The following is a 12,351-nucleotide window of genomic DNA, read 5'->3' on the forward strand; positions in this document are numbered from 1 at the left end:
TGTTCTGAGATGTTTTCTCGATTCCTCAGGCAGGAATAGGTCAAACCTTTACCTAAAAATGTCTCCTTCAACAGGCAGAAAATAACATGTCTGGATCACTGATCCCAACATACCTGTCCTTTTTAAACATCTAAGTTTTTCCTTCTCACACAAACTCCTTTCTTCAAAAATAGCGACTGCTAGAAACCCTTTTTACAAAGCCGTTTGAAACCCCTTAAAACACACATATCAAAAGCAATATCTACCACTTATCCTCTAATATTAATGATTTGAGACATGAGAGAGTAACTGAGGCATCAAATGCTTGCTTCAGAAACCCCGTGGACTGTACCTGATTGAAGCGGCGTGTAAATGCAACCACATTTGGAGCCAAACTGTGCTTCTCCTTTCCATTCCATCCACAGCTTGCAAGCTCCTGCCAAAAATCACATCAGAAAAAGAGCCTTCAGTCAGTCCTGCAGCACACTTCAATCTGATCTGACAAAAGAATCTGAAGAACACACAGACGTTGAGTTTAGCGGACTGAACAGTAGATTTACTGTTTAACTTTTATCATGAAAACATTATTCAGGATTATTTAGTCTTAACAGTGGCAAAATAGCAACAAATAATTGAAAAGTCTTAGTTAAGAAAGGGTACCTGCACACATGACTTCTCCCTTTAATAGTTCATCTTACCTCTGGTTGAATAGCTTTGAAAACTGGTGCATCCATCAGAGTGATTTGGCTCTGAAATAAAAAAAAAATCTAAACTAAATATCTTAAAAACATGAAAATATCAACAACAAAACAGCCATAGAACTTTGAAATATTAAAATGACAGCTCATCATTTCTTTTGTAGAGATTTGGTTAAAAAAAAAGACTTTTTAGTCATTATGGTACATTTGCAATTAAAAACAACCCTTACAGAACATATAGACAAGGGCATCCAAAGCACTTTACACAAAATAATCACAGCATAAAATGAGAATAAATAATGTAAATACGAAATTACAAGTTAACGAATAGTAAACGGAATAAACTAAACTAGAGATAATATCACTCATCAAACAGGGGGACACAAAGTTCCCCCCATAGTATAACTATTTGGGAGTATATATAGTGTTAAGAGTTTTAAAAATTGATCAAATTCAGTAATAAATCCTAAGAAATTAGGAAAAAATATCAGTCTTACTCTGTATTCATGTATATAATTTGTTTTGAGGAAGTAATAAATTAACAGTGTTTTCCATGTCAAAACAAAAAAAGGGATTATTGTCAGGAGCTGGTGGTGTAGGACCCAAAATGCCGGAGATTGGGTTTAGTGGCAGAAAGTAAAACATTTAATAAACCATATGAAACAGGAAAACAAAAGGTGGCAAAGCAGAACAGATGACCTGAAAGCTAGACTCTTAAACAGACGGAGGGCAATTGACTGAAATGAAGGCAGCTGTGGATCACGATGAACCTGAAAGTGGCGTGACTGACAACGGGCAACTTAGAACACGACCAAAAAAACTAACTAAACTATAGAATCCTAACATTTCTATGTTTGAAGTTTATGATGCTGCTCATTTTTTATTTACCATTTACTTATAAACTGTTCAAATTGGTTCCAGAGTTCAAAAGAAAATCCGGTGATAGAAAAGTGAAGAACATATTCAGGAGAGTTATTACGAAAGCTACAGTTAATATTTGAAAATTTGGCTATGTGCATATTAGTTGAATAAATATTATGTAAGAGTTCTTTATGTGTTTCTTTGAATTTAATGCTATTTTTTTCTGGTAATTACCAGGCTTTATTCCAATTAACATTAAAAACAAAACAAAACTTTCTATGTGGTTACAACGTTGGCTGATGATAGTAACTTATTAACTTAACTTATATTGAGAGAGTAGATTTGTACAAGTACTTGGGTGTTCACCTCAACAACAAACTGGACTGGTCACACAATACAGAAGCACTGTACAAAAAAGGACAGAGCAGACTTTATCTGTTGAGGAGACTGAGGTCTTTTGGAGTGCAGGGATCACTCCTAAAGACTTTTTATGACTCTGTGGTGGCATCAGCCATTTTTTATGGAGCGGCTTGCTGGTGTAGCAGCATCTCGGAAGTGGACAGGAGGCGGCTAGAGAGGCTGGTGAAGAAGGCCAGCTCCGTTCTGGGGCTACCTTTGGACTCAATACAGGAGGTGGGAGAGAGGAGGATGGTAGCTAAGCTATCATCCATGATGGAGAACGACGCCCACCCCCTGCATGAGTCTGTGTCCTCACTGTGCAGCTCCTTCAGCGTCAGACTGAGACATCATAAGTGTCTGAAGGAACGACACCGCAGGTCGTTTCTACCTTCTGCCGTTAGACTGTACAACCTTAGCTGCTCCCAGTGAACCACGTTTACCAACATCATCGGCTCTGTCATATTTCTTTTACCCTGTGCAATAACTGACTATATGGTCATCCTGTGCAATTTTTTGGAAATATATGTGTGTATATTGACTTTATAGTTTTCTTGCTCTTGTACCTGTACTGCTGCTGCAACAAGGACATTTCCCCATCGTGGGACTAATAAAGGAATATCTTATCTTATCATACAACACCAGATGTTATCCAGTGAGAAATCACTGCTCTGTCATTCTGATACATGAAAATAAAGCTACTTTTCCTTAACCTGTTCATGAACATGTTCCATTTTTAGCCATTATTTCATTTTATTTTGAAATTGAAGTGAATAATTTTTGCTTTGATAGATTGGAATAAAATAGCATTATCTAAGAAGATCAACAGCGGTTGCAGAAGCTTTTTGAAAGAATGTGCATCTTTTTTCCTGAAAAGATCCTCAGGTTAGGAGTGGTGGGAAAGTTTGAGAACTTTAGTGAGAATAGGCATCGGTTTTTATGAAGGTGTGCAATAAAAGTCATTTGCCTTCATACTTTTACTGAAGGCTCCAAAATTTGTGTAAAAAAAACAACCTACAACTGATTTCCATATCAATCCTATTTGTTTAGGTGGACTGAGAGAATTAAAAAAAACTGCATAAATGAGAACTAGGTGCAAAAATTCAAATAATGTATATTTAAGTGACATAACATGGCATACTCACTGCAAACTCCTCAGGTGTCACCTTAAGCACGTCAAAGACGACTGCATCGTAGCTCTTGGCGCAGTCCACATACGGTCCATCCAAGGAGCATGAACTGCTGCTTGCCTGACAGACACAAATGTAACATCACTACTACTTTAAACAGATTCAACATGACAATGTAATAACTACTTTGTTGAGTCAGGATGCAGTTTTGCGACAAACTCAAATTCCCTTCTTGTGTATTTAATTTTTTTCTTCATAAGGTTATTTGACCGATTTGTGACAGTAAATTCTATCCAACCCTAATAAATTAATTGAAAGACAACCCAAAGGACATGAACTCCTCTGTCACACGTGGACCAGCGGTGCAAACATCTATGAACCTTAAGGACACTAATGAGAATTAATCTCTGTCTTGCGTTCCAACAGAACAGACTCTACCAAGTTCCTCTGAAGTTGTGGTTTGGCGAGCGGAGTTCACCAGGAGAGGCTGGGAAGCTTTTTTTTCCTGAGTAACATGCAGGTGGGATCTCACACTGATGCCCTGGATGTCATGCCAACATAAAAGAATGGGCCACGTGCTTTCTGAGAATAAGCAAAAGTCGATGCTTAAAGACCCACTCTCATTTTTTTTGGTTTGTTCTTAGCATTTTTTTGATGATGGAGGTCATATATAAAGAAAATTAGGACCAAAAATGCATTTCTGAGTATTTCTTTATTTAAATCATTGTGAATCAGGAGCAAATAAAAAAAAGATTGTATTTGTTAGGTAGAAAATAAACTGGGCGGGACACAAGCTCTCTGCTCCGCTTCATTCTGATGCATCCACTTGCAGACAAATGGATCCATGTAGATTCTAGATCAAAACTGCACGGCCGGCTATTTTTGTTGCATCAGTGATGTTAGGTTGGGGGTGTGAGGGGCTATAAGCCAGCGGGAGAGCGTCTTAATAGAGGGGTGATGGGAAGGGGGGCAGGCTTGCTCTGTGCTATCAGTCCCGCCCACAAGTGAATTTGTAATCAACTCCTGCTGCTCTGCAGAAACTATGTCTTAGAAAACGACACAGGTTTTGTTTATTTTGGCTATAAATAGCATAATAATAATTAAATGACGACAGAGAACACTGAAAATAGATCAAAAGATGCCCACGAAGGGACATGATGCCCTTATGTGTTAACCGTGTGATTAGAATAATGTCAACTTGACGACAGGCATGGAGCTGACAGAAACTTTAGGAATCCAGTCACATATAAAGACTTTGCATTCATCCCTGTGGACTGCAGCCTTGTGTGGTGTTGACTGTTGACATCAACACAACGGTGGTGAAGCACATGAAAGATATATAAACAACTAGATCTGCCAGCTTCTCTCCTGCAGTGGTGCTTCATTTAGAACAAACAATATTTCTCCAGTTTAGATGTAACTGTTGGAGTGGAGTTCTTACCTCCGAGGTGACTGAGTTGACGCTGGTGCCATCCAAGAGCCCGTTTCTGCGATACATGCTCACAAAGGCACTGGTGGACTGCACAGGTCAGGGCTACAGAGGCCTTCAGCTTGGGGAACAATTGACTTCCACTCCATGCCTAAACAGAGAAAACATGTGATTACTCTTTGGAGTCCTTCTGTAGTTTTTCTACACCGCATTTCCTTTGCTTTAATTAATTCATCCTTCAAGTATCTTGGAGTTCACCTTGAATGCAAACTGGACTGGTCCGTTAGACTCAGGCTTCTGACAAGAAAGATCAGAGCAGACTTTTCTTTTTGAGAAAACTAAGGTCCTTCAACGTCTGCAATGACATGTTTATGGTTGTTTTTTTAAGGCTGATGTCATTTGCTCGTATTTACAAGTGATGGAAATTAATGTCTGTTAATATGTAGTAGTAGTAGTAAGTAGTAGTAACAAGTTTATTTCAAATCAAATCAACATTTACCTGGAAAAGAAAATATAAGTCAATACATGACTTGGAAAATAAGATTTGAAAGGGGAATGGAAGAAGCAAAAGCTTATAAAAGTCCAAACCCCCACTCAACAACACTCATAACTACAAAACAACGAAATTAAACATTTGACATAATAACGCTAACATACAAAAAACACCTGATGACGACAGACAGACATGCCCAAAAACTCCGACCAAAAACCAAACCTGTGGAGCCAAGATGCGCATTGCTGTATAGCCTGCACGGATTTTTAATGCGTCCAAGGTTGCATTTTGTTCTTGGCTGCACGTCTTTAAAATGAAACTTAACGTTAAAGTTTCTGTCTGTGTGAAATGTGTTTTCCGCATCATTTGATCCGTCCCCTGGAGGAGCGGTGAGCTGCAGAAACAGCCGGGCTCAGGAACTTTTTGGTGGTTTAACCCGAACCACAACCATAATACTAAACACTTTCTTTTTTTCCATCTGTCAGTTATGGCTAGTGCTGTTTACTATGGTGTGGTCTGTTGGGGTAACATCACAATGAGGGACAGAAATCATCTGGAATTGATTAAGCAGTGTGTGTCGGTGCTTGCCGAGGGGCTTCACTCTGTGGGGTCTCCAGTGGAGGAAAGAAGAAAAAGCAGGATGCAGACCCTCCTCACCAACACAGGTCACCCACTGCACAAGACTCTGGATTCTCAAAGAAGCTGTCAGAGAACTGAGAGGGTCTGTACATCTTTTATCCCAGCCGCTATAAGAGTTATACTGATACGATTTTATAATGGCATTTTGGGAGTTTTTATTACATCTTTTATGAAGCATTTCAAGTATTTCTTTTGTTTTGCTTTCATTTTTACTTTTTTATTTATTGTGTAATGAATTTAAACAACTGAATGTATCTTGACAGGGATGATTAAAGTATTATCTATCTAAATATAAAGAACTTGATCAGCTCTACGGTGCACTGATATATTGAGTCGAGCTTTGAATTTGAGATGATGTGACATGACCTGGACACAGAGGCATTATGGGTAACTAAAGGGCTAAAGATCACTGCTGAGCTCTAACACTGCTGGCAGAGAAAATCTTGCACCCATTAGTAACTATAAAGCAGCAAAACTTCTGTCAATTAGAACAATTCTGAATATGGACCAACAACAGATTGATAGACTGAATATTTTCTTTGTTTTTAACTAAAACAGTGAAGTATTTCATGAATCTTTGGATGCACAGGTCTACATTATTATATATTAATTTCAAAAAGATGAAACTTACATAACATAGACTAATTTCTCACCGTCTGTTGCCAAGTGTTTATTCCACTGATAACTGTAATTTACAGCATTACTTCTGCGAGAAAGTTCAGTCTCACGCTCCATTCAATTGGTTATTTCTAAACTCAGTCAGTCTGGATCATTACCAACACAATAATGGGGAAGAACAACTTGACAGACGTTTGACAAAAGGATCCGTGACAGCCCACATGAGCAGAGCGAGACACAAAAGTCACAGCTAAACAGGCAGTCTGTTCACAGACGGCTGTATCCAAACACATTCGTGGAGAGTGACATGATAGAATACAATGTGGTGGAACAGAAAGAACACAATCAACAGCTCTGAGGGGATTTTGAGGGGATGGACTGCCGCTGGTGCCAGAACATCAGGAACAGCGCTCAGACAAACGCAGAGGCTGAATCAAGGTCACGACCTCCAGCCAGGAGGTTTTGGAGGCCTTCACCCAGACAGATCACCTCCACGCCACGCTGCATGTTTGCAGTGAATCGTGTTAAGGGGAGGCCCAAGTATCATTTGATGTATTTGCTTAAAATAGTCTAACATTTAGGTATTAAAAATGCGTTTTTCTTACTCTAATTATTCTAATTATTCATTAAAATATACTAGAATAAAAATGTTTCAAAACACTGTTCTGTTGGTAGACATTCTGTTCTTTTAACATAAGATGCCATCAGAAATTAAGAGATGTGTCACAGTTTAAAGTGAGAAAAATAACCTATGATGCTGAAATCCTACGAAAACCTCCTATTGAAATTCTCTTTACATTGCAGCAGTCAACTGGAGCTGTTTTGCACAGGTTTAAGGAGCCTCCCACACTCTGAAAGCCTCCCTGGACTCTTCCAGTCTCAGTCATAGCTGCTGCAGCTTTAGAACATCTCAGTGTAACATTTAGATATCACAAGGGTGTCATTGTTTAAAAGGATTTTGCCCATAAACCCAGTTTGTCACTTTAAACATAGAATAGACCATCGATCCTCTTCAGCTAGAACAATCAGGGCAGTAAATAGAATCTTTTTTCTAAGTAAACTGGATGTAAAAAGAAAAAAAATATGGCTAAAAGTGACTGCGTTTGTTTTTCTCCTTCCTGTCTTCTCAGAACAGAAAGTTGCAGAAAGATTCTGGAGGTTTCTACCTAGTCTACTATTTGTAGAGCTTTTCTCCCTACTGAGGCTTTTCCTTGCTCAGCACAGGGATTACACTGAAAACATTTTGATGTAATCTGCCATTTATAGGCTAAAATAATCTGGCTTTATTTTAATTATCTGGATTATAACAATTGTAGTAAATTGAGCTTTGTGTGACGTGTTTTTGGTTTTGTGTAGCGCTGAGGCAACTCTGGTTGTGAATGAGTTCTTTATAAATAAACTGAATGTAAGTGAAGTGTTAAATTATCCATTGAGTGTATAGGGGTAATTGTAATATTATTCTACTATTAACAAAGAGAAACAGAACTCTGGGGTTTTAAACCATTTTCTTAAAGTGCATGTTATAAAATCTTTAAATTAGTTGACCCTAAACTTTAAAAAAAAACATATCTTCCTCAACTAGAAATGGTTGTTCCTTTCATTCATTTTCTAAATCTGTTAAATCCATTTTGGGGTCATGGGGTTGAAGTGGCATACTTTTATTTTTTTTGACGCAGAAGAGAAAAATAGCTGAATACAGTTTAGCAAATTCACTGTGAATTTCCTATTTAAATACCATGATCCATTCTTTCTCAGTTAGCTTGGCGTGTCTCGTCTTTTAGTGCCTCTTAATATTAATCTCTTTGAACACAGTCAGTCCCCTTGGCATATTAGGCAGAAACAGATGTTTTGTATTTAACTGAAACAATTATCCAATTTCAATGTCAACTATTTTTTCATTTACAGGTGGCATCTAAGAAATAAACTGGAAATGAATTCAAAAAAGGGCTTAGCAGTCGTGTTGCCACAGGTTTAAGATAACTTATAATAAGGAGTGCAATAATTATTCAATTCATTGATGAATTGATTTCTACTCCTATGATCCAAGCGGATCAATCTGTCTGAGGCAAGTTGTTAATCAAATCAAATCAACCTAGACCATAAAAAAACATTTTAAAATTAGATGAATGGATAATCGATATTGGATCATCCCATTTGGATTGAGACATAGTAGATTTATTTTATTATAATAAAAACCACCAAGTGCATCACAGCGGACAACACACATGTCCAATGATCAACCAGTCCGATGTGTGGAAACACGTTGAATTGAGCAAAGTCATGTGACCAAACAGTGTGCTAGAATGTTCTAATTATGTTCCCTTTGGGTTCTTTGGGTGTGGAAAAAGAACAGTCGGCTGAACTTTAGGAAACCAACATGTGAATGGATTTGACATTAATTCTTGTTTACTTGTTTGTTTATACACATATCTATTTACACTTGATTATCTTGAAAGAAATACAAAAACTCTGGAAAACGACACCTTCTCTGTTCAGTAACCAGGTTTTTACCTCTGAGTCACACTGGTTGAAGTTTTTGGCTAAGGATGTCCTGCATCCATTTTAGGTCAAAATGAACCAAAATCGACTGAAATAAATCAGCAACTACAGATTATGATATGAATCAAATCGGTGGTGAAATGAATTTTTAAACCACAATAATGATGTAAATTAGTCAATCACAATCAAGACATCATACACACAGTTTATAAAAAGTGCTGCATATTATTGATTTTATGAAAGAAGCCTGCTGGCCACAGGGAATTTTGACACAATTTCAACACATACTTTGGACATGCCTGCCTAGTGGCATTAAATGATTACAATTCATTGGTCAAATTTCGTATTGTTTACAAACAAAGTGAGTTTTTTTTTGGATAGAATTAGATCTGTATGAAACATAATGGCTCATATTGTAATCCAATAGTTTAAAATGTTTTGTTCAATGGTGGATGGATGTGGTGTTAAGTCTCTCTGTCTGTAGATGAATGCAGTGGGATCAATGTTTGTCCATTAGCAAAAAGTAGCATAAAAACACATTTAAAAGCACAGCATGGAGGCAGAAGCGGCCCCAAGCTTTGACTGAGCTGTTTGAACCCCTTTTTGGAGAAGTCTGTGCGCCTTCAGGTCAGAGGAGCCTCGACTGTCATGTCTGAAGCATGAAGCTTAAGCGCAAAAATCCATATAGGAAAACTACTGTTTGTTCCTAAACGCGCCATTTATTTGTTTGTTTGTTTGTTATTCATTAGTCACGATCCTTAGCAGCACTGGCAGATCGAGTCTGCTGTTGATGTCTCTGGAAGGCCACGCCGCGTCCCCCAGACGCTGGATGAGAGGATGGATGGAGGACGCTCCTGGCCCAGCCAGGCGCAACCGCAGCAGAGCAGCCCTGCAGAACCCCGCAACACAGCACGCACCTCGAAAACCAACAATGTCACGCACGTCTGCGCACACACCGCATCCACGGCAGACACGCTAGTGACATTCGTCCCCCCCCCCCCCCCCCCCAGTGATGAAGCTGAGCTGCCTCGGCGACTCCGCGTGCCCTCGCGCCGCGGGGGCTGCTTACCGTTCCTGCGGTCAGTCCTTCCCGGCCGCCGTCGTCCTGCCTATCCAGAGGACAGCATCGCTGCTGGGGACACAGCGGCAGACGCAGAAGCTCATGAAGCCGAGGCGGGGTTACCCAAGCAGGTCTCTCATCTGGAATCCAGCCGGGCCATCATGGCGAGCGATCCGACCGAACCAGTGAGCCCAACAACACCGACGCGTCAACGAGCTCCGCTACGCCTTCAAAAAACAAAAGTGAAATTGAATAACAACAGCCAGCAGGAAGTGGCAGGTAGACGCATTGATGACAGACAGCACAGGTGTCCAATCATCGGTCCGGCTTCTCAGGTAGCCGCGCCCCCACGAAATGAGAGCCAATCAAAGGAGGGTTACAGACGGCTCAGTTCAGACGCAGGTGCACCCGAAGCTGGTAGTCCCTCTCTAGAGGGGGGTTCAGAGGAGATGGGGGAAGAATCCACGCATACAGGATCATCTGTATCAAAGCAGTTTGTTTACTGAAACTATACACCCTGGTCTGTGAGCATTTTGTAGCATAAAACCTGACTGTTAAATCAGCAAAAAGCTTCAGGAGGCGTGGAAGAAGGATGCGCCACACACATCACTCAATGTGAGGACTGTTGGTCCTGATGCAACAAGTTGCAGAGCAAAACAAGCTGTCCAGAGCAACACAAGCTTTCCATATCTCAAGTGTAATGAGGTTATTGTTCATCTTTCAGCCACAGCGAATCAGCTTTCACTGATTCACACAGAGATTTTGACACAGGAAGATCTTCCTGACACAACCCCGTATTTTATCAAAGCTGGGGACTGGCCCCCTTGTAGCTACATAGTTAGGCAGTAGCGCAAAGGGTCTTTCTTAAGGAGCCACACTGGATTAAGCTCATCGTGCCCCCTAGTAATCGAACCCTGGTTTTCGATGTCCTACATGCAGCCACCTGAGCCATCCAGCCACTAACTCATGAACAATGCGGACTGGTATTAATTCGCAGCCAACACTTGATAGACCTGTTGCTGACTGATTGTCCTTACAGAAAAAAATTATGAACAAATAATTTATACATTTGAGTTTCTGCTGGAAAATTACAGTGTTGGCAGAGACGGGGGCTTGGATCTCAAGACTAGGATTCAAAAAACACTTAAACACCCACTACAATGGAAATCTTGCTGAAACGAGAGCAAAAGGTTTAAGGAAATAAGCTAAAGTGCAGCTGAATTTAAATACATGGGTTTAGGCATGTAAACATGGTCAAGACGATCTGCTGCAGTTCAAACTAAGCATCAGAATGGAGAAAAAAGGGGATTGAGGTAATAATAATAATAATCCATTTTATTTAAGGCGCCTTTCAAGAAACTCAAGGACACTTTACAAAACAAAGGTTCAAAATAGACATTAAAAGCACAATAAATATATAGACAAAATCAAAAGTGAATCAGGATGGGAAGGCAGAAATAAACAGATGAGTTTTGAGTTTCGATCTGAAAGTTGGTAGAGAGTCTATGTGACGGAGATCAGGAAGGAGGGAATTCCAGAGTTTGGGAGCCGAGCAGCTGAAGGCTCGGCTTCCCATGGTGACGAGGCGGGCCGTAGGGACAGAAAGCTGAACAGAGGAGGAGGACCGAAGAGAATGAGAGGGGGTTTTGATATGGAGGAGGTCGGAGAGATAAGGAGGGGCCAGGTTTTGGAGGGCCTTAAAGGTGAACAGGAGGAGTTTGAATTGGATTCTGGAGGTTATGGGAAGCCAGTGCATCTGGTGGAGAAACTGCTGATCTACTGGGATTTTCACCAACAACCATCTCTAGGGTTTACAGAGAATGATAAGAAAAACACAAAATATCCAGTGAGCGGCAGTTCTGTGGGTGGAAATGCCTTGTTGATGCCAGAGTTCAGAGGAGAATGTCCAGACTGGTTTCAGTTGATAGAACGGCAACAGTAATTAAAATGACCACTGGTCACAACCAAGGTCTGCAGAAGAGCATCTCTGAACACACAACACTCCTGGCACTCCTGTCATCCAAGAACAGGAAACTGAGGCTACAATTCACACAGACTCACCAAAACTGGACAATAGAAGATTATAAAAACATTGTCTGGTCTGATGGGTCTCCATTTCGCTTCAGATGTTAGGGTCAGAATTTGGCATCGACAACACTATGGATCAATCCTGCCTTGTATCAATGGTTCAGGCTGGTGGTGGTGGTGTAATGGTGTGGGGGACATTCTGTGCACACTTTGGGCCTCTTAGTACCAGTTGAGCATGGGTCCAATGCCACAGCCTACCTGAGTATTGTTGCTGACCATGTCCATCCCTTTCTGACCACAGTGTACCATCTTCTGAAGGCTACTTCCAACAGGATAAGGTGCCATGTAATGAAGCTGGAATCATCTCAGGCTGGTTTCTTGAACATGACAATGAGTTCACTGGACTCAAATGGTCACCACTGTCACCAGATCTCAATCCAACAGAGTACCTTTGGGATGTGGTGGAAACGGGAGATTAGCATCATGAATGTTCGGCCAACGAATCTGCAGCATGATGCTGT

General features: G+C 40.3%; 1 protein-coding gene across 2 annotated transcripts in view; it reads right to left on the minus strand.

The window, feature by feature from the left end:
* Positions 1-10,100, minus strand: part of LOC101170286 (ras-specific guanine nucleotide-releasing factor RalGPS1) — a 31,516-nt gene extending 21,416 nt beyond the window's left edge. The window contains exons 1-5 of one of the 2 annotated variants that reach the window (XM_004075033.5): positions 9,812-10,100; positions 4,506-4,644; positions 3,080-3,184; positions 678-728; positions 332-415 (exon numbers count right to left, since the gene is read on the minus strand). In XM_004075033.5, the coding sequence (XP_004075081.1) occupies positions 332-415; positions 678-728; positions 3,080-3,184; positions 4,506-4,562 (297 nt within the window). In that variant the 5' untranslated portion in view covers positions 4,563-4,644; positions 9,812-10,100. The remainder of the gene's footprint in view (positions 1-331; positions 416-677; positions 729-3,079; positions 3,185-4,505; positions 4,645-9,811) is intronic. The other variant, XM_078955867.1, reaches the window with a different exon arrangement.
* Between the last annotated feature and the right edge of the window lie 2,251 nt (positions 10,101-12,351).

This window comes from Oryzias latipes, chromosome 12, assembly GCF_053564925.1.
Source record: "Oryzias latipes strain Hd-rR chromosome 12, Olatipes_Hd-rR_3.1".
Taxonomy (NCBI): Eukaryota; Metazoa; Chordata; class Actinopteri; order Beloniformes; family Adrianichthyidae; genus Oryzias; species Oryzias latipes.